The 23,820-nt window shown below is 34.5% G+C and overlaps 2 protein-coding genes across 2 annotated transcripts; one reads left to right on the top strand and one right to left on the bottom strand.

Moving 5' to 3' along the window:
• The first annotated feature begins 1,889 nt into the window (after positions 1–1,889).
• LOC149623828 (uncharacterized) lies at positions 1,890–3,016 on the top strand. Its single transcript, XM_089852196.1, is given in 2 exon segments — positions 1,890–2,482; positions 2,484–3,016. Coding segments are annotated over 2 exon segments (978 nt in total). The 3' UTR covers positions 2,869–3,016.
• Positions 3,017–3,645: 629 nt separating this feature from the next.
• On the bottom strand, positions 3,646–4,552 carry LOC149623829 (uncharacterized). The gene is made up of 2 exons (XM_089852197.1): positions 3,916–4,552; positions 3,646–3,814 (listed from the first exon to the last, which is right to left on the bottom strand). The coding sequence occupies exons 1-2, from the start codon at positions 4,550–4,552 to the stop codon at positions 3,810–3,812; spliced, it is 642 nt and encodes a 213-aa protein (XP_089708323.1). The 3' UTR covers positions 3,646–3,809.
• Positions 4,553–23,820: the final 19,268 nt, after the last annotated feature.

The raw sequence follows: 23,820 nt of genomic DNA on the forward strand, positions 1-23,820 counted from the left end.
TTTTCATAACTTTTCTATTAGTACTGGCGCCATCGAATACAACAGGTAATATTTTGATACCATTAATTTTCAGTTTTCTTACTGATTCGGAAATTATACTGGCTAGGGAATCACTGGACATGTTAAGGCATGGAAAATATGCTACGGTGTATTTCATTTCACCTGTTATACTCCTTATCATTACTTGCAGTACGTGAGTAGCCACACGAGCATCACTTTGATGAGTCCTCATTTCTTCTTTTTCATTTCCTATGTTGTTTAAGTTAATGTAACCTTCCAGTTTCCCCGTATTGGCTTTGTATACTACGTCCTCCTTAATTTTCATCTCATCAAACATTAGGCTGAAATATTTCTGATGATTCTGTTTGCATGCAGTTTCTAATTTTCCACGTAAATCCTTGAAAACTTCGGGGCTGAATCCTGGTGTACTGCCAATATGTGAAGCGTAGTTGTACAACGTACAACAGCTTTAGCTTTTTCTTGCTAAAATCAAATCTTGTTGAGTCAACGTTATGTGTAAATAATGATATATTTCCATTTTTCTTATTAAACTCTTTGGCTTCAAAAAGGGTTTTGTGTTGGACTGTTTCAATTCCACGGCTTAGGGACCAATGATTAAAAGTTTTAACTGCTTCATGAATGGCGTTGACACAAATAAAGTCTGGTAATTCTTTAACAATTTGATGATTATCGGGAAGAGATTGTACATATACCTTCACCACTGGTTTTAAACTATCTTGGGAAACCGTTAAGGAGATTATTATTGAAGACGTTTGCAAATCACATGTAAAAACTGTAACATTATTCTTTTCTATTAAAAACTTCCACTTGTTAGGCAGAGTTATTTGTGCGGTAATAAAAGCTAATTTTAAATCTTCCAAATCCAAGACGTATTCTTGATTTATAGTTTGAGTAAATGTAGACTCTGCACCACTCTTAGTCGGTTCAAAATCAGATACGTCTATCGTGTGAATTTCATGAATTTCAGTTTGAGGTAACTTAGAGTGGGTTTCCAAATGAGCAAGGTTGGAAGCTGATTCTTCCTTCGTCGTCTCCAAAAAAGTATTTTCCTATTAAACACGAATACAAATAAATATTTTGTAGCTGTTCTGCAGGAATATCACTTACAATGACGATAAATCGCTAAAATTCGATGCGTGAGGACTATTTTTATTGACTGTTTCCATAAAACTGCTTTTCTGCATATGAGGCAACGTCTTTGTTTGGACCAAGACCGAAAAAAATAACGATATGAGTGAGTTTTATCAATTGACTGAAGTCCCAGATATTGAAATTTTTCTTTAAGTATTTTTAGTAGTTTAATCCTTAATCACTATTTAATTCAATGAACTGATTTTACTCTTAATCTATTCGCTCTCGCCAAAGATTGACCCGCCACCTAGCAGTAGCTTTTAGAACTACCCAAACGAGGTAAAATGTTCTCTACCAGCGGGCCCCCAGCTAAAGTTTATCGGTAGTCGCGATGTCTTCCAAAAGATTTTGCAGTGTTCCCCAATGTAATTCAAAAAAAAGCGCATATTCCAGGATTAAGTTTTAATACGTTTCCGAAAGATGTTAAATTAAGAAAGAGATGACAAAACGTCCTTAAGATTGGTAAAGAAATAAGCAATACCATGGTAGTTAGCCTTCACTTTCAGAGGAGCGACTACTTTTTCCCTGGTAGGCCTTGGCCTTCTCATAACTGATTTAATTGGTTTTGCACTTTTAACAGTTCAATTAATTAACAGCTTAATATAACATAGATCTCCCAGCCAAATCGAGAAAACTTAAGTGAGGTACATGCCCATCACAATGTATTCCTACAACTTCGCACGCAACTGTCATGACGGAGGAAAGGAAAAAGAGATCTCTCGATAGAAAAAGACGCAATGAAGGTAGAAGCCATAAATTGCATTTCCCGCATATTTCAAACGAACTTAAATGATTTAGAAGTCCCAAATTTAATAACCCGAGAAGAAGAGGTACCCAAAGAAGAACCAAATTCTCCGAAGATAAGACCAGAAATGGTTGACGCTTTCGTCCAAGTAAACACTTGCACAATGGAAACATTCAGCATTATGAAGTTGGGTAAAACTGATAAAGAATTAGGACGTATATCGGGTGTAAATAGTTTTAATACCTTTAACGGTATTGTTGATTCTGTTTCTATATTGGTCCAATTTAAACCCCAAATTCCGGTCGCAGGACTAGTGCTCTTGGTGTTGATGAAAATGAAACTTAATTTATCTTACGGAGTGATTTCAACATTATTTAGGATTTCAGAAACCACTTGTAGAAGATACTTTCGCCAAACTGTGTTTATCTTAGCAGATGTGTTAGATTGCCCCATTATTTGGCCAAAAAAAGAAGAGATAGTGTCAAACATGCCAAAGTGTTTTGACAAGTTTCGGAACGTAGTGGTAGTACTCGATTGTACCGAAATTCCAGTGGAAAAGCCCTAATGTCTCAGATGCAGAATATTAACATTACAAAGGTATCCATACCCTAAAGATTCTAGTCTGCGTTTCTCCAGCCGGATTAATAACACTCCTTAGTGAGGCTTTTGGTGGAAGAGCTTCGGACAAATTTATAACAACGGAAACAAAAGCCCTTAACAGGTTAACACCCTATGTAGATGCAACCATGGTTGATAAAGGATTTTACATAGAAGATTTATGTTTAGTTAAGGGCATTGAACTTGTCAGACCACCGTTTCTCAGAAAAAAGAAAGACAAACAATCTTCTCCCCAAGATTCAGCTAGGAATCTTGAGATTGCTAAAGCAAGGGTCCATGTTGAAAGAGCTATTCAACGATTCAAACTATTTGATATTTTCAATGATAAACTTGAATGGGAAATGACTCCTTAATTTAATGCTATGACTACTATAGCAGCTGGCATTGTAAACCTCTCAAATCCAATATTAAGTGAAATAAGATTCTAAATAAATAATTATGTTTGATCTCTTAAATAGACTAAAGGTATCGTCTAAATTTTATTCTACTAATCTAACTAGCATTTGGACTAGCGAGTTATGGCAATAAATATTTAAAATAGACTAGTTTCAGTTTTTTCAACAAGAGTGGAATGAAATCCAAATCTTTTTCGACAACTGTCAGGATAAAATCATTATGTTTCTTTCCATATACTACAAAATGGCAGCATTTCAAATTAAGAACAGCCATCCCTAACTGAACTTGCCCGTTATATTTGTGCTTCCTTTTTAAAATAGTATTTTCTCCGTCCTTGACTAAAAATGAGATTTTTTTGATTCAAATAATTCCCTAATTGACTGGTTCGCTCCTTGTACTGGACATTTGACTTCTAAAAGAATGGCTGGTTTTCCGTCTTCAAATATTACACCATCGGGGCTGTAGGCTAACCACGGGGTTTGGGGATTTACGTCGATACCAAACATAATGATTTTGTAGCTATATACTTCGCTATATCGTTTTACCCCAAATTCTTCCATTTCGTTTCCATATTTAGTGTTTTTATTACCTTTAAATAGGAAAGAATTAAAATGTGTTTTTGTTTTTTGACTCCCAGTCACCCTTCTCAGGATATGTTAACAATGCATAGCAAGTTGACCCTGTTTGTCTTTTCCGCCGTTCCCAAGCCTATTTCTTATTTTCAGTATCTTTTCCTTGCTTCAATGTTTCATGACATAATGCTACGGCTTTATCTTTTGTGACGCAAACGTTTGCGCGATACCATTGTAGATTAAAGACATCAATCTCTGTCGTGGTAATGTCGCTTATGCTTTTAAGCTCGTCATTCAGTTCAAGGGCATGGGAAAGCATAATTTCCTCATTCTGAACCAGAATCACAGAAGGCATAGTTTGAGTTTGGGAACAAGCATTTGAAGCTACAGGAATGGGTTTTGGGCTTAAAGGTTTAGGAGCTCGAGGTCTACCTTTTAGATGCAACGCCAGAGCAGATGAAGGCGCGCTTGCGACTAGAATTTTTCTAATGCGTTCTTTATCTTCTACGCTGGACTTCTCGTGAGCAGGCTCAATATTTTTATAATGGCAAAACCTTTTAAAAGGAATAGGCTCGTACATTTGCGTCGCATTTGATTTAAGTTTCCCCCACTGTTGCTTTATATCTGTAGAACTTGCCTCTTCTAGCGTTGACACACCTTCCTTGTTCAAATGCATTAACAACGCCACAGAGTGTTTGCATTTTCCGCTTACACCAGCTGGGCAGGTACATTGGACTTGAAACCGATCATTGTCTTCAATTTTGCAGGTGATTTGATGGAGTTCATCTCCATGAATATTTGTTGTTTTTAAGCAAAGCGCTACTATAGTTACGCTATGGTCGTCCCTCTGTTGGATTCCGCAGGAAAATATATGCTTGCATATAAATACTTCCTCGCCTTCAATCAAGCATCTTTTCGTGTCACCTTCACTGTAATTCACATGACTAAATACTTGCGTCAACGTGATTTTAAATTTATCAGCGTTAAAATCTGAGTTTTCCCCTTTTTTGTCCATATCAAGTAGCTGGTTACCCGACATCAAATTCTTAACCCTCGTTTGGTTCGCCATATTGGAAAGCTGAAGCGCCCCCTATATTCAGTGGCGAGAGCGAATCTATTCCCTCTAAATTTATTCAAAAAATTGCATATCTTCGCTTTTTCAAGAACAATTCCATTTTCCGAAAACATTTTATCATGAAATTAATTTTTTGAAGGGAGTACGTTTAGAGGGGTCCATAATTAATATTTGAAATATTCTACTGAATTTCTAAGAAGAGCACCCATACACTGCAAGCACGGATGACCGCAAAATTTTATATCATAACTCGTTTAGAGTGAAGTGATTTATGTATTAATTCCGCTGAAAAGAATATAAAATGACATTGTACAGTACTGAGAAATTTTTCTTTTTATGGAATCTTTACACTAACCTTTGGTTACTTTTATGCTTATAAAATATTTTTCCCGTCTATGAAAGGAGAGCTACCTACTAAAAGGTACCACATGGGACAAAAGTTGTTCCTTTTTCTTTGATAAACGACATTATTTTATTAGTCCGAGCAAAATAAATTACTCTTAATCATATTTTATCGAATATCAGTCTTCTCAACAAATTGAAACCGTTGAAAAAACATTTTTTTGGTGCAAACTTGAAAGTTTCTCAAGCCAGTAACATTTAAACCAATGTCCGTCAAGGTGCTTACAAGTTAAGGAACGAAATCCCTTCAAAATAATTAATTTCATGATAAAATGTTTTCGGAGAATGGAATTGTTCTTGAAAAAGCTGAGATATGCAATTTTTTGAATAAATTTGGAAGGAATAGATCGATTAAGAGTAAAATCAGTTGATTGAATTAAATAGTGATTAAGGATTAAACTATAAAAAATACTTAATGAAAAATTTCAATATCTGAAACTTCAGTCAATTGATAAACCTCACTCATATCGTTGGTTTTTTTGGTCTTGGTCCAAACAAAGACGTTTTTGTATAATATCAGTCCTTTCAGTCTTAAGGCGGTAGTCAACTCTTAACAGGCTGAAAAGGGTCATTTCCCGTCCCTATTATCTAAGGAACCAAAAATGCTATTAGTTAGCGGTTTTGAATAAAATATAAATCGAAATCATCTTTGGTTTGTGATACATTATTGATAATGATGGAACGAAATATTAGTGAATATTAATTAAAATAAACAGCTTTTCAAAATCGTAAAATTATTAACTATTTAATTTCGTAGAACTGTGTACTTCTTAAATAAGTGTGTTGAGAAAGTTACGTGTGTTAAACTTTACAAAAAAAGGAATGTGCTATAATATATTTAAGAAGCTGTCTGTAAAACCATGCTTGCAATCAGCCTATGTAAATTCCCTCTAAGAAGATCATGGGTGCATTGATTATGGCTAAAAGAAAGGCAACCTACGAATGGCTAAAAGTGGGCCTCTTTTTAGGGTAGAAAGAAACTAAAATACCATTTTTTTTTAGAAAATGTGTGGCAATAAACAAGATAGTTAGCAATAATCAGGGGTAAAAACAAATTCAATTTAGTAAAATTTTGGAAAAGGGGAAATATATTCAGTTGATAAAACTTGATAATTCCAAAAACAGGTGAATCATAACAACCTAGCCTAACATAAGCTTAACCCTGTATCTAAACCTAACATGATCTATCACATCAAAAATCAAATGGGTCTTAGGTTGCCTATTTATACCCTTAATGATCTATGAATATTCTTATTATTATAATAATTTGCCCTTAAATGTTAAAGTTACAGTTTTTGAGACTTGGGTGACCACAAAAATCGGAAATTGCGTTCTAACATATGAATGCTCACTAAGAATAGCCAAAATAAAATTAATATATAATTTAAAAATAATGAAACCCTGTATACCTCATATAGAAGTGTTGAATTAACTGCGCTTACGTAAACACCACTGTCTTAACTGCCAAAGCGAAAACACATTAAACTTTTTGTCATCTTTCCAGTAGTATTTTAAAGTGTAAAACCTAGGTTTAGGAACTTAGGATATGTTTCTAGCATGAAACGAAGCAGACTATATCAAATTCCAAAACGGAGCTGGAAATCAGCTTTTTTATAATCTTAAAGGACGAAAGACGCTATAAAGAGTATATATTACCACTGCCTCCTTTACTAAGACTTACCAAAATTCAACTTAAGCCTTGGCCAAAACGAACGTCGAAAAATTACTTCAAACGATACTAAAACCTCTATTAACTGTAATTATTTACCTGAATTACTTTTTTAGACGAAAATTGGACCTGATAACAAAGTATTGGTTATAAAGGGCGTTATAGTTCATTATAAAATCCAAATGAAGCTATTCATGCTCGGATGGAACATCAAAAAATTAATTAGCGATGCCTTACTGTCGTCTGCTATGAAATATGGAATTCAAGGCATAATTAATTACTTAAATTACAAAAATTAGACTTCATTTATTTAAAAACTAAACAGGTAAGTTTCTCATTTAGTAAATGCTTGTTAATTTGAAAGTATTCCGAAAACTAACTTCGCTGTAGTTTTTCCGTATCGTCTATGACAATTTCCCTAGAAAACCGGGTAAAATGTAATGCTTTTTCTATGGGAAGCTAACCCTAAAAAGGTGATTTTTTCGTTTAGCATTACAAACGGGTATCAAGTCATATAAACAAGGGCCTACCGGCCCTGTAGAAATCTCGGTTTGTAATAAAAAAAAAAAAAATTCTTATGCCATGAAATATTTTTAAATAAGCCATAATTGAAAGCATGTATCTTTTAAAAAATTGTGCATACAGACCTCAGAAAGGTTTCTAAGTGATGTTTTAAAAACTAAAACATGCTCATTATTAAAACAAATCTGAATCCATTAGTTGTTGCCCAAAAGAGTTCATTTGGATAATTTTAACGGCATTAACTTATAATCGTGTTCAATCAGGATTGATATAATTAGAAAGCCTTCAACGTGTACATACACAATAGGAAAGGTAGTGAATTCCCACTGAACACGACTATAAATATTCCTGTAAATCAGGCGTATGGTCCTGGGGGGGTTAGATATGAGACTAATAGGAGTTTTAAATTGGGACATGAACTATGGGTAAATATGGACTTGAAATGGGGGTAAATATGGACTTGAAATGAGTGTAAATATGGACTTGAAATGGGTGTAAATATGAACTTGAAATGGGTGTAAATATGGACTTGAAATGGGTGTAAATATGGACTTGAAATGGGTGTAAATATGGACTTGAAATGGGTGTAAATATGGACTTGAAATGCTGGTAAATATGGACTTGAAATGCGGGTAAATATGGACTTGAAATGCGGGTAAATATGAACTTGAAATGGGTGTAAATATGGACTTGAAATGGGTGTAAATATGGACTTGAAATGGGTGTAAATATGGACTTGAAATGCGGGTAAATATGGACTTGAAATGCGGGTAAATATGGACTTGAAATGCGGGTAAATATGGACTTGAAATGCGGGTAAATATGGACTTGAAATGCGGGTAAATATGGAATTGAGTGCTCATTTAATTGTAAAGATTAAATAGGAAAATTGAGACTGTGAGATAAGTGTAGTTTTAAATCTATTTAACTAAGTTATCCATGAATTTAACCCAAAAATCTTGCTTTGGGTTAATTTCACCTTAATTTTACTTCAGTTTAAAGGTTTATCTCGATTAAGTTTAAATTAATGGTTTATCTCGATTAGTTTAAATTAAAGGTTTATCTCGATTAGTTTAAATTAAAGGTTTATCTCGATTAGTTTAAATTAAAGGTTTATCTCGATTAGTTTAAATTAAAGGTTTATCTCGATTAAGTTTATATATATATATTAATCCACTCTTGGTAACAAATAATTTATAAAACGTAATATCATATACGGACTGTTTCAACAGGAAAAAATTGTTTTAACGAATGATGTCGTTCAATACATTGGTTGAGTTTCAGGAATTATACCACACACCTTCACAACTTGTAGCATTTTAGTGAGATTAACAAATAATAAAACCCTGTATGCCTCAAAGGAATGTTGAATTAACTGCTCTAGAAACAGTTATTGGTTGCGGAGCTTCTGAAATTTTAATAATACTTCTAAAATAAAATAGGGATAAGTTCTTCAAGTAGCAACTCTTTTTCTACAACATACTGTTACTATTCTAAAGAGTAAAGATCAAGAAGCATCACTATTATTAAAATTATCCAAGTCTTTAAACTAAAAACGTTACAACATAACCTTCAGCATAAAAACATGAGAGCGTAAGCCAAACTAGACGACACTGGAGGCTCGGGAACTGGGTTCTCCCGAGAATCAAGAATATATATACAAATACAATCAGGGCTCTACCTAAGGATATTTTTTTAGTAGTCAGCTTGACTAGTGAGCCCCCTATCCCAATTTTTTAGTAGTCTCTGACTAGTGAGACGCTTGGTTTACGAATATTAGGGACATTTTTTTACTAGTCAAGTTGACTAGTGAACCCCCAGATTTCGATTTATTTTAGAAGCCAAGGCATTTTTTTTAGTAGTCAAATGCCTTGACTAGTGCCTTATGTCGAGCCCTGAATACAATACATAAGGCCTAAGCCTTGGTCTTAAAGAACATCCAAAAACCAATACCAAATAATATAATGAAATCAATTACCTATAGTTTTGTGACTGGATTGCTTTTTTTCAACAAAATTTAGACCTGATAGCAGAGTGTTTCTTAGCAGACTACGAACACCTTAGTACCACCCTTGTATACCATCTTCAAAAATTCACTGGTGATATAATTATCATGGGAGACTTCAATCTGCCCGGGGTAAATTGGGAAAATTGGAATTTAACGAACTGTGGCTTCTACACTAAGAAAAAATCTGAACACCTCATTGAGGCATTGCATCTCATTAATTTAAACCAGATAAACGATATTAAGAATTACACTGGAAACACGCTCGACCTATGTCTCGTAAATAACAAAAAAACCAATTTAAAATTAAACAATGACGAACCACTTGTTCCATTAGACAAGTACCACCCTGCTCTTAAACTACACTACACTCCAAAACACAATACCGAAAAAACATATCTAGACCACGAAGCCTATAACTACAAAAAAGGGGACTATTTAAAATTGTATTCTACCATAAGGGATGAGAACTGGGCTCCGCTATTGGAATCCAAGGACCTAGACTTCTGTGTTAACTATGTAACAGTGTGTGTACAGAAAGCCATGAAAAGCTTCATCCCCTTAAAATCTATAAATACCGCAAGGAATAGAAATAGCAAATTCCCGCATTGGTATTCTAGAGACCTTGTAAAAATCCTGAAAAACAAGAAATACTTCCATAAAAAACAAAAGAGGACCAAAAACCACGAAGATCTAACAAAATATAAACAGGCCCGAGCAAAATCGAAATTATTGTTATCTCGCGATCGCAAAGCACACTCAATATCTATTTGCGAACAAGTACGTAGGGACTCCAAAAGCTTTTGGACATACGTAAATGAAAAATCCAAACCCAAAATCTCAAATATAACACTAAAGAAAGGCGATCAAATTTTAACCTCATGTAACGACATAGCGGAAGAATTCTCAAAAACGTTTTCCAATATAGCAGAGGATAATGCCGATTTCTTTTTCTTCTCCCCAAAAGAGAAGATAACTAGCCCATTTATAAAATGCACCATATCTGAAACAGATATACTATCAGCTTTGAAGAAAATGAGAGCAAAAATGTCATCTGGCTACGATGGAATACCGAACTTCATTTTAAAGGGATGTGGCAACCTACTGACACCCTTACTCATGCATATATTTAACCTCTCCTTGGAATTGGGCACTTTTCCCTCAGCTTGGAAGGAAGCGCTTGTTGCCCCAGTATTCAAGAAGGGATGTGCAGGTACTGCGAATAATTATAGACCGATATCTCTCTTAAACACCCTAAGCATGATATTTGATTCTATAATGGGAGAGAAACTTTATGGCTGGTTTAAAATTAATTTTCCCGAAAATCAGCACGGATTTATTAAGAGTCGATCTATAGAGACAAACTTACTTAGCACATTGGAATATATTGCCCCAGAGGTTCACAAAAAGGGCCAGGTCGACATGATATACGTAGATTTGTCGAAAGCCTTCGACCGCGTGTCACATAGTCTTTTGGTACAAAAATTGAATTACTATGGCCTTTCCGGTAACATACTAAGCTGGGTAAAAAGCTACCTTAGAGACAGAACAAACCGAATCAAGGTCAACGGGAAGAAAACAAATACAACCTATGACGTCACATGTGGTGTTCCCCAGGGATCGTCACTAGGACCACTTTTCTTTAATATCTACATCGCAGACATCCCAACTAAAATTACCAATTCTAAAATAACGCTATTTGCGGATGACAATAAATTAGGTAAATACATCAACAGCAAGAACGACTGCGTTAGTCTACAGGATGACCTTTACAACCTACAAGATTGGTGTATAGACAACAATATCCCTATAAACGAGGATAAAACTATTGTCGTTTCATACACCCGCAAATTAAACAAGATTCTGTACCAATATGAACTGAACGGAAAAATCCTGAAGCGCGGAAACAGTGTGCGAGATTTAGGTGTAATCTTTGACTCAAAACTTCTATTTCACGAACAAATTGATTCAACAACGGCAAAAAGTTTTAGACAGCTCTGCCTTTCCCTAAAAATAGCCAAAAATATTAACTCGAAATATTGCTTTAGACAACTCTATTTATCCCTTGTACGACCTAAATTACTGTTTGGAGCAGTAATCTACAATAGTAGTAGTGCCTCGCAGAAATTAAAAATTGAAAGGATTCAAAGGAAATTCGTACAATTCTACCACATATATTTCTCCAAAGAACGCTTCTACTGCTATAAATCAGTTCTAAATCAACTAAATTTGCAAACAATGGAAACCATACTTATGAAAATGGACACAATATTCCTTAACAAATTAATAACAAACAAAATTGACTGCAGCGAACTTCTCGGTAAAGTAAACTTTTACGTTCCTAACCAAAGAATTAGGTCTAGAAAACTATTTCAACAAAATATAATTAAAAATACACCGATAAATAGAATGACTGAAAATTTTAATAAACATTTTAGTTATTTAGATATATTTAAAGAAGGCGTACTAAAGTTGAAAAATTGAAATAATAGATCCAGGAAATTTTTTCCTTTTTTTATAAAAAAAAAAATAATAATCCTTTGTTTTAAATTAAATTAAACTAACGTAACATAGGTAAAAGACGAAACAAATTTTGTGAATACAAACTGTGTAAAATCCCGCCAATACAACACATGTATCATTATTTTACACATTAAACTTTATATTTATTTATTTATTAAGAGTGTTACAGTAAATTTATAAAATTAAATAAACATTTTAAGGCGGTAAAATACTAAACAAGCGTCGACTGCTCAAAAACAAGTTTAACCATGGAGCCTGTATCTTTTTAAGATTCAGGCTCCATGGTTCAACTTCCACAGAATGAATCAAATTGAAAATGTCAACTTAACTTGTTATTAGGCACAAAGCTAGGCCCTCCCTTGTTCTGAATATGCTTGAAAATTGAAGAAATGGGTATCAGCGCGCTAACAGGTTAACCTGATGATTAATTCAAGAGCTGTACTTCCGTAATTAACTAAAATTAACATACTTAGACTTAATTGTTTCTGATTAGACTAGCCGATCGCACACCCTGAATACTTAATTGTTAAATTAAGAGTATTCCAAAAAGTAACTTCGCTCTAGTTTTTCGGTTAGAGGTGGTTAAATATCACGAAAAACCCTATGTTAATCTCCATAGGAAAATTGGCAAAAGCATGTGAATTTTCTTTAACGTTACAAAAGAGTATCAAGTCATATCTACAAGGGCCTACCGGCCCTGTAGAATTGTACATTTTTCAAAATGTTACTTTCAACTCTACCTTAAGCTAACCTATGACCCTATAGTTTCCCACGGTCATGAATAACTCTATGAATGTGTAAGAGAGAAGTCAGCCTACACAATTAAAAAAACAATAAATCCCAAAATAAATTACGTTCATAACAATGCAATAGCACGGGTCAACCACCTCCTAAAGCCCTTGCTTGAACGTGTTTACGGAATAGGTAATAAAATATTTTTAATCATTCATCAACCAGCTAGCAACTAGACACTTAAATATAAAATAAGTCTTAATTTCTTAAGCGACTAAAGCCGAATTTCGAGACTATTATAGAATAGACAGCGCCAATTGAGATAGTATTCGATATAGAAAGGTTTATCAGTGGAATTAAATTCCCAAAACAAGTCATCTTAAAAACACGCGTCTTTCACAGGATTAGAACAAAAGACCTTTCTCCACCGATGTGTATATACTGCATAAAACTCGCATAACAAAAGGCCTAAATGTGTATAACTCCGAAATCCTCTTGATTTGGTTAATTTGTTATTAATGATAATTTTTACCATTTACTAATATAGCGATTGGCTGTAGTACCATGCACAATCAACCAGAAATTGTGAAAAGCTCGCAAATAAAGGAAGGTAAACCCAGAGCAATTTGGTCCTATATGGACAAAGAATTTATTAATTCTGGTGCTCAAAAATAAAATTATGGTTTCGTCTGAAAAAGGTCACTATCCGTCTAACGAGGGATTAAGGCTTTGAAGCACTTAATTTTAAAAATATTAGCGCATTCGTATCATGGGGACGATAGAGTCAAGGGATTTCTCTTATCATTCATTAATAAAAACGGCACACACTAACGTTTCGTCTTCTAACGTTTATTTGTAAACCCAATTAAATAAACCTGTTAATCCCAATAAAACGATGTAAAAAATCAGAGACTTTGTGAGAATGACTGAAATAAACAAGGATTTGATCATGATTTTTCTACCAAAGTATTCTTAATCTCGTCAAAGTTCTGTATAGGCGTAAATATCTGACAAGCAATAATATTAATGTTTTACTCTACCCAACTTGTTAACAATGTTGAACCCCCAACCAGTATTTAAGATCGGCTTAAGAGACTAAATCGAGCGGGAAAATCACAATATATTGTATGGTTTGCGATAAAAAAGGTTAAAAAATGTACTGTTTTTTAACAAATGTTTTGATTAATCCTAGATTGATACAGCGTTTACTTGAGATGTAAGCACTGAAAGTTTTTGATTTAGCTGACAGATTGAAGGTAAAATGGGGTATTTAGGATAGCTTTGTTACATTATTTGCTACGTTAAAGATGATAAAAGAGCGTTATTTCGTGCATCTTTAAAAAAAGAACGAAATTAGTCTCCTAGTCTATAGTTCTGGAAAAATACTCATATATTTTCATGGTTTCGGTTAACGCATCAAAAAGGCCTTTCAAACTTGTCAGGATAATGCCTTCAAGGCAAACACCTAGAATCAAATGTTTCGTGGCAGGAAGAGTCACCAACTAACAAAGCAATAAATCACAAAATAAATTCCATTCATAACAATACAAATGGTTCGGCCATGCCCCTAAACCCATTAAGACACGTAGGGACGTGTTTAAGTAAAAATAAAAACGGATGGGGATAAATCCTTTTGTTATGGATCAAGTTCGAGCTCTTCCCCCTAACCCCCTTTTAATGTCATAAAACCAAGTGGGTGGTTAAATTAAAGAAAGGACAATAAATTCCAATGTAACTTAAAAAATCTATGAGCATCAGACAACAATCGAGGGAAGCACCACCCTAAAGTCAAGTTCTGAACGTCTCAAGAATAAGCGACCCTAACCACTAATACTAGTGTTATCATATTCAATATTAAATTTAGTCAAAGCAGGCGTCAAATTTTGTAACTATTGGTGTAAAAACCAGTATTTTTCATGATATTCAAATGTATTATTAAGGAACATTTTTAATGAGGTAACTGAATGTTTAAATTTAACCATTTCGTAAGATTTCTCTCTTTTGTTAGTTCATTTGTACGTTTCTGTTTGTAATATTCCCCGTTTGTATATACTCTCGTATTGTATCTAGACTCTTGTGCCATGGAGGGGGGTCGTGCCCAAGCCCTGGCGGCTTCACGACCCTATCCCTCGAGCCTTATTAAATAAATAAATAAATAAATAAATAAATAAATAAATAAATTGCAACGATAAGAGAAAAGCTCGCTTTGAGGTATAGAAAATTAAATTCCTTAAGTCTGCAACACCATCTAGTTATGTATTGAAATTAATGATTCTGAAATAAATGAAAATGTGCTTTTCATCGAATCCTTTTGATAAATATTGCGAAAATCATCGCAACGTTTTTAGTCATGTAAACTGTTTTTCAAATGACTCGTTTCGTCATTTTGAGGCAACTAAAGAAACAAGGTGAGTTGGATTAACTGAAGTCAGTACTTTTTCAAATTTTGTATGCAATTCTTTGGGGAATTTAGGAAACCCAAATAAGCATTTTTATATGTTAGAAAAATGTTGCGTACAATATTTCCTTCTATTGCTAGAAATCCACGATTCATGCACTGGCATTAGCTAAATGACACTCTGTGTTGTACTTTGAACTTTTCGCTGGTTCTATATTCTGTTTTAGTATAAAGGGATGTATGTCTTTTCTAAAAGTGTTAGTGAAAATCTGTGTTTTTCCCTAGAACAGTGTAAATAGCAGTGAAATTCTAGTGTGAAACTATGTAAATGATTCGGCATTGTAAACATATACAATACTCGTGCTCGAATTGATTGGCGTTTCCCTAGAAATATTTTGGTTAGTTAGCTTAGTCTTTGTTATAGTAAAAGGTTGCTATACTAGTTACTGCGAAGAGGGGGGGTCAAGAGGTAACAAATTTTTATTTAAATAGAAAAAAATTGGTGGAGTTTTGCTAAATCAAAAGTGTTTTTGGTGAAACAGAGTAATTTTGATAAATTTAGCTAAAATTTATCGAAACGTTTTTAATCATTTGAAATGTTTTTCAAATGACTCGTTTCGTGTTGCTAAAATGCAATGTACATGACTGTTTTCGTTTCGGTGGATTATTCATTTCCCCATGTATTCCTATGGGATTTTAGGAATTTTAAATTATCGTTTTCGTGTCGGTTAATTGTAACGAGATGAATAACTATCCCTTACCGAAAATACCACCTCTAAAACACGTCTTAGGTTGGGCCGAAGACGTTTTTTAGAGGGTTTTTTTCGGTAAGGGATATAGCAACATGTGGTCTACATTTCATTTTCAGCTGATAATAACAAATTCTACAAACGAGTCAAATGTCGACCGCGCCCCGAATAACATACAAGTAGTTATATGTCACGCCAATAAAAAAGAAACATTCTCACATTTGATTACTATAATCCTTGAAAATTCCCAATGAAGGCCCATTTTTGGCCAAAATCTCCACTGGTATACTATTAGTTTTGAAAACAAAACAATTTTTTTACTTTGCAAAGTAATAAAATAAAAATTAAATGGCATTACCAGCTACCATCCAAATAACAATAAGACTTTTTAGCTACTGAGTAGCTTCCGATGAATATCCTTACACTTAAACTTGTGTCCCACAAACGGTAAAAAAGATTAATCGAGTTTAAGGGATTATCGTACAAATGCACCACTTTATTATGGGTGTCCCACAAACGGTAAAAAAGATTAATCGAGTTTAAGGGATTATCGTACAAATGCACCACTTTATTATGGGAAAGGGCGTCAACCATAATTTGAGAAGGTATCCCATTCAAATATCCGAAAGCAGCTAACTTCGATAATTGTTGAGGATACACTATGCTCTTCTTAAAAAATAACATAGAAATATCTTGGGGCCAATCCTTGGCGAAAGCGCCCGCAAGTCTTTGCAAAACATTCCATGCATTGTACTTAACGTCAAACATAGATCTCTCGCGATTCATCTAAAAGAATGTACAAACCACAGTTTGATTATTTAGTCTATTTCTCCCTTATTTTTTCAGTAAACCTTCCCAATTAATTAATTTTGCGGCATTTTTAATTTTAGTTTTCACATTTAGATTTACTAAACGTTAACATGAATACCACGAAGTACTCTATAATTTTTTGCTTCAAACCATCTCCTTAATATATGCTTAACATAATTTCCAATTGTAGTAATAAGCACTCCAGAAAATAGTATACACTCCCTTACATTACTACTTTCATCAGATCATTACCTTACAAATTAAAGACCTCTTAACTTACGCGACAGCATAAAAACCCCTTAACTTACGCGACAGCATAAAAACCCCTTAAATTACTTGGCCAAAGAACTACCCGTTTAATTAATTTAAAATATACTTTCGTTTAAATCTTGCCAAAATCAGGATTGAAAACTTGTTCCAAGGGAAAGGAAACTTGACCATAATAAATGAATAACGCATGGTAAATTAATGAAAGTTCCGTACTAATTGAAAGTTCTTGTTGAAATAACGCATAACGTGCTCTAACAAGATTTCACGGTAGGGAAAAAAGAAAGAGCCACCCGAGGCTAATATCAAAGGTTGCTAGAACAAACGCTTTCAGCGCATGCCCGAAAACGCCAATTTGTCTATCTTTAACGTCTATCTAGAGTATCTATAGACCGAGTAGTGCCGTTCAATCTGAACATCTATATAACGCTGGCATATATTCAAGTTAACGCGAAACAAAATGCGTCCACTGAACTTTGATCCGTGTCGTTGAATTTCAACAATCGGCGCTACTCGGTCTATTGATACTCTAGGTCGATCTAAAGTCAACCTAGGAAGGGGGAGGATTTTTCGTGGGACATTGGTTTTTTCTAATTTTGAAGCTTGTGTTTCAAATTAAAAAATTCGCGACTTTATTAACCAAAAGACAACATTCAAATCTTTTGAGAATCGTGGAGAAAACGTGAATTTTACCTCTCCGAGTGACGATGACGTCACGGAGAGGTATTGCACTGGACGTGTCTGTCAGACCTCACGTGACCGCGTTCGCAGTTTACAAATCGGAGCAAACAAATACCCGATTTCCGGAACGCGTTCTCGGTTCACGGAAATTTGGCCATTCATCTGCCCACACCAGTCTTTACTAACTAAGCCTTCTAAGGACCGCAATCTGCTAGTCTTTGTCCATACCACATGGACACTAGCCTGTACTTGTTGGCTCGTAAGCACCACCATCTTCTGTTCTTCGTCAATCCCACATTGACACCAGCTTCTATGCACCACCAACTTCAGGTCTTTGTCCATTCCGGCTTCTTCTCTATCGTTATCGTTTGGTTTTAAGATATACGCGGCGATCGGCTAGGGTTACGAGAAACGTCTAGCCTCCCAATGGCAGGGCTTCCACCATCGGTTCACGCGAATGCGTTTTTATCTATTATTATAATGGAAACGAATCGTATATATACCCCAAAATTTGAAGAAAGCGGGCAAGAGGGGTACCCTTCACTTTAAACGTCAATATTAGCAAAGTTTCGAAAGATAATAGGAACAACTTTATTTTAAACGATTTAACTATTTTTAAAGTTATTTACTGGCGATTAAAATAATTAATATCATTTATATTTAATTAATTATTTAAGATAAACTTATTTCTATGTAATGACACAAGTGAGAGTTTATATACAACAAGTAATGAAGATTGCATCCGAATCGAAACACTACACACATATCAAAGTTAATATAAAGCGAGTAGGATGATAAGATCTCTTTCAAAACGATAACATTTTCCTTTTGCAGAATATTAAATCGAAATATTTTAAATACTTTTTGGCATTACGATTCTTTAAGTAGTTGTGTAGCTATAAAGCTCTGTTTCATCTCAATATTCCAAGAACATCTTTTGATATTAACATTTCAAATTTGGTGTTTACTTTTTAATTCAGCTTTACTACATTTATATATAGTGTAAACGCATTTTCCATATTCATTAGGTAATATGGATGTTAATTCTTCATCTATCCACAAAGTTGAAACGATTGGGTCTGTGAAATAAGATACCCTAGATTTAAACTAGAAATGACCTTGTTTCGCCTGCTCTTATAGGAGGTGTTAACGGTTCAGAGTGAGCCGAAAGTTAAATACACCCTTCAGTGTTACATTATAGGTCCTCATTAGAATTATTGAGGATACAAAGAAATTGTTAAACGCTTAAGCCTTTGCTAAAGACCTTGGCAATATTTCGCCAATTTGAACTATGTATTTCCGGTTTTTCTCATTGGCTGGTGGACCTGTGTTCAGAAAGTAAATTCGTCTCGGCTCGGAGAGGTTTATTTTGGTTTCCCAACTTGTCTTAAATAACATTAGCTTAAATGACATTAAAGTTACAATTCCAAATTCCCATATATCTTCTCTTCCTGTTGTTCAAATTGGACCAAATTTTGTACACACGCGTATTTACACCTGCTCTAGTGGTTAATCGAAACAGATTTGCAAAGTTTAAAATATGTAACTTATAAAGCCGCTAATTAAATTCATGAATTGCATTAATTAGTTAATAAAGTTGTGAATTTTTTAATTTGAAACACAAGATTCAAAATGAGAAAACACCAATGTCCCACGAAAAACCCCTCCCCTTCCCAGGTTGGCTTGACATAGACCTTAAAGATTATAGACCGAAAAACGGAAATAGGTCAAATGTGACGTCGAAACCTCTATTTTCCCTAGCATTGGCTCTTTCTGAAATATGCCTACACATTAAGAAGTCGTTGCATCGCGAAAACTAGAAAAATAGAGGTTTCGACGTCACATTTGACCTATTTCCGTTTCTCCGTCTATAACTTTCTTTAAAGAGAGACAAATTGGCGTTTTCGGGCATGCGCTGAAAGCGTTTGTTCTAGCAACCTTTGATATCAGCTTCGGGTGGCTCTTTCTTTTTCTGTACCGTGAAATCTTGTTAAAGCGCGTTATGCGTTATTTCAACAAGAACTTTCAATTACTACGGAACTCTCATTTATTATAGTCAAGTTTCCTTTCCCTTGGAACAAGTTTTCAATTCTGATTTTGGCAAGATTTAAACGTAAGTATATTTTAATTTAAGGGGTTTTTAAACTGTCGCGTAATTTATGGGGTTTTTAAACTGTCGCGTAATTTAAGGGGTTTTTAAACTGTGGCGTAATTTAAGGGGTTTTTAAACTGTCGCGTAATTTAAGGGTTTTTTAAACTGTCGCGTAATTTAAGGGGTTTTTAAACTGTCGCGTAATTTAAGGGGTTTTTAAACTGTCGCCTAATTTAAGGGGTTTTTAAACTGTCGCGTAATTTAAGGGGTTTTTAAACTGTCGCGTAATTTAAGGGGTTTTTAAACTGTCGCGTAATTTAAGGGGTTTTTAAACTGTCGCGTAATTTAAGGGGTTTTTAAACTGTCGCGTAATTTAAGGGGTTTTTAAACTGTCGCGTAATTTAAGGGGTTTTTAAACTGTCGCGTAATTTAAGGGGTTTTTAAACTGTCGCGTAATTTAAGGGGTTTTTAAACTGTCGCGTAATTTAAGGGGTTTTTAAACTGTCGCGTAGTTTAAGGGGTTTTTAAACTGTCGCGTAAGTTAAGGGGTTTTTAAACTGTGGCGTAAGTTAAGGGGTTTTTAAACTGTGGCGTAAGTTAAGGGGTTTTTAAACTGTGGCGTAAGTTAAGGGGTTTTTAAACTGTCGCGTAAGTTAAGGGGTTTTTAAACTGTCGCGTAAGTTAAGGGGTTTTTAAACTGTGGCGTAATTTAAGGGGTTTTTAAACTGTCACGTAATTTAAGGGGTTTTTAAACTGTCGCGTAATTTAAGGGGTTTTTAAACTGTCGCGTAATTTAAGGGTTTTTTAAACTGTCGCGTAATTTAAGGGGTTTTTAAACTGTCGCGTAATTTAAGGGGTTTTTAAACTGTGGCGTAATTTAAGGGGTTTTTAAACTGTGGCGTAATTTAAGGGGTTTTTAAACTGTCGCGTAATTTAAGGGGTTTTTAAACTGTCGCGTAATTTAAGGGGTTTTTAAACTGTCGCGTAATTTAAGGGGTTTTTAAACTGTCGCGTAATTTAAGGGGTTTTTAAACTGTCGCGTAATTTAAGGGGTTTTTAAACTGTCGCGTAATTTAAGGGGTTTTTAAACTGTCGCGTAATTTAAGGGGTTTTTAAACTGTCGCGTAATTTAAGGGGTTTTTAAACTGTCGCGTAATTTAAGGGGTTTTTAAACTGTCGCGTAATTTAAGGGGTTTTTAAACTGTCGCGTAATTTAAGGGGTTTTTAAACTGTCGCGTAATTTAAGGGGTTTTTAAACTGTCGCGTAATTTAAGGGGTTTTTAAACTGTCGCGTAATTTAAGGGGTTTTTAAACTGTCGCGTAATTTAAGGGGTTTTTAAACTGTCGCGTAATTTAAGGGGTTTTTAAACTGTCGCGTAATTTAAGGGGTTTTTAAACTGTCGCGTAATTTAAGGGGTTTTTAAACTGTCGCGTAATTTAAACTGTTATTTAAGTGTTTTTTATTTTCATCATTTACCGGAACGCTAGGGAAACTTTGTAATATGACTACATACGCAAATTTGGAGGAGATTATAAACAAATTTCCTTATTTCAATATCGTGCAACAAACCAACATAAATGTGAAAGAAAGTATTGAGGTAAGAATTATTAGATGTTTAATTGTGCTACTAGCATTCCGCAAACCCGTTTATATAATTACTTTTAACACCCGTTTAAAGGTAATTCATAAACGTCGGACGCAACGCAATTTAGTACAGGCAAAGGCAGGACGTCGTGCGCAAAAGGCGGAAGTTTGCGCACGACGCCCTGCCTTTGCCTGTACTAAATTGCGTTGCGTGCGACGTTTATGAATTCCACCTTAAGTGCTCAAAGTTTGATTAATTTCATATCACGTTAGTCCCAAGAATACCTTGTTTGTTAATGTTACAATGGAATGTATAGGAAATAAACTCCCATGTAGCCCTTAATACAAAGTGTGTTCATATTTTTTTATAGAACGTCGGAATTGATATCCATTTGAGTGACTACAATTTTGTTCCAACGCTCGATCCACTTTTCGAGGAACCAAATCTATTATCTAAACAATGTCTTTCAGTAGAACAAAAGTTGAAAGAACGTGAAAGTGAACTGTCGTTCCAGTTGACATATTTAGAACACGCTCTGCTTGATACAAATGTAAGTCTGAATAATTTATTCTTTATATATAAAAGTTAGTGTGTATATGTCTCTCCTTTATGCATTCCTAAACTGTTTGCCCGATTTCGTTGAAACTTGTAGGAGTTGTTGTCCCGACCCCAGGGAAGATTTACCGCCGTTTAGATTTACTAATAACGAGTTCTCTTTAAATTAATGCCGCAGCATGCGCAAGGTTCAACTTCTTCAGCTAGTTATCCTATAAAAAAAATGTATATTTACCTATTTTTATTTGAGTTTTGCGCTGCTTTTCATAGAACAATACCAAGAAATGCCTCGAAGCTGTTACGTGTTTTACCTTAAAAAGAATGCTCGACGTAGAATCATTTAGAAGGAAAAACATAATTGACAATTTCGGCGACCATGTTAAATCTTTTGCTATGCCAGAAAAGGAGGACATAAGGGGAAAAACTCTCTTTGGAACAAACTTCACTCAGCGTATTATATCCGCTCACTTAACTAAGACGATTTTGATAATAACACATCACAATTACAACGACTAGAGCAAATAAACTAATATTATAAAATTCTTTACAGGTTCAATCAAGAAAAAGGGACTCAGGGAATTCTTCAACTCCAAGATATACAGCTAAACGCATTTATTTAAAAAAAAACAGGAAAAACCACTAACTGTACAAAATTCCAATTTCACTGCAGAGAAAAAAATATAACCCAAAACGAACCATACATTGAAAACATATATTGCCTATTTTAGACACATTTTTAGCCACATCGTATACGATATACCAACACCTCTCTTTTTTATTATAAAGTGCTCAATGTTTTGCAGCGTCAAAACAGCACCCTGGTATGAAACTTAGTCACTTCAGTTCATTAAAAGGTTTTTCAGTCCAGCCTTTATGTACCCCCACCTGTTCATATAATCTCAAACCTTGATGCAAATAGAACGAATATTCCTTTCCATTTATTCGCCATAATTCTGTGTTTCAGTCCCCCTTTTCTCGACAAAATTTGGAAACTGGTACCCTTCGTATTGCAGGTCTGCCAGTCTTTGAGTAATAACCGTGGGTCCTGTCTACTAAAGCAGTTGATAGTACTGCACGCACTTTTTCATATAGAATAGCAGACGGAAAGAGTCCACACAAACAATTTTAAGCCTTGGAGACTTAAAGTTTAGTTTTTTGGAATGAATATCTTAAAATCTTTTCGAAAATGTACACCACAAACAACCGCGCCCTTCGCCGGATAAAAATGATTTTGATCATCATTGCACTCATTAAAAGGCCAAGGCTTAATGTGAACCAAGGAATCGCAAAATAACTTCTTCAAACAGAGGTTGCCCAAGAATAGTAGTATATGTAGGAGTTTAGCTCATTTCTGTAAGCCTAGCTTCTGGGCGACAAAGTTTTGAGGGATTAAGGGACTTGTCAGCATGCCTACTCTACAGGAACTGACTATCCCGTGTCCGAGGTTCGTGAAATACCCCAAAAACTCTCAACTTCACTACCCTTTTAAACCTCAATTACTTCAATCGTTACTCTAGTTCATCACCGTGGACTTTCAATTTGCATTGAAACTTCGTAACTAAAACCATCGCAATGAACGACTGGCAAACAAAACAAGCTCGACGAAATCGGTAATTAAAACTGCCAATTAATGACATTTACTCATCAACGACTAACGCCATCGTGTAGAAATAATGAATACGAAAACTGTTCATGAAATGAATTGATATTGTCACTAACAATTAAAGAGTATCTGAAAAACTCTCAAATACTACATCAACGAATCAGTACCCTTTTAAAAAGTATCTTTAAATATGTTAATGGTGATTTAATTTAAAAGTTTTGTTGAACTTTCTAAGTGCAACCTTCACGTATGATTGTCTATGAACATTTTAATAATCTCTACAATGCATCCGTAGTTAAACTTACATTTAACGCTGAATTGAAAATTTTACGGGAACAAATCACTGATTATTTTTAAAAGCCATTCTGGTGCCAAAAATAAATTTTACTTCTGAAGTTATAAATAAAACCCTTTAAAAACGCAACTATTAGCTTAAACATGGAAAACAAAAAATGTCACTGGAAATTTGATAATAGAATTTATAATTACATATCAACCATGGAAATTTAAGCCTATGTAGCATGCTATAAATGAACGTAGCAAATACCAAGCCAATCGTGTATATAAAATAAATCTTTTTTGCATTAACAGAACATCATCATGCGCGCTTAACACTTTTAAAACACTCCAAAAAAAAACCAAATATTCATAATGTTATTTCATTCTTT

The sequence above is a fragment of the Phalangium opilio genome, unplaced genomic scaffold (assembly GCF_054372755.1).
Source record: "Phalangium opilio isolate 3A_F unplaced genomic scaffold, DU_Popi_V2 ptg000106l_1, whole genome shotgun sequence".
NCBI classification, from domain to species: domain Eukaryota; kingdom Metazoa; phylum Arthropoda; class Arachnida; order Opiliones; family Phalangiidae; genus Phalangium; species Phalangium opilio.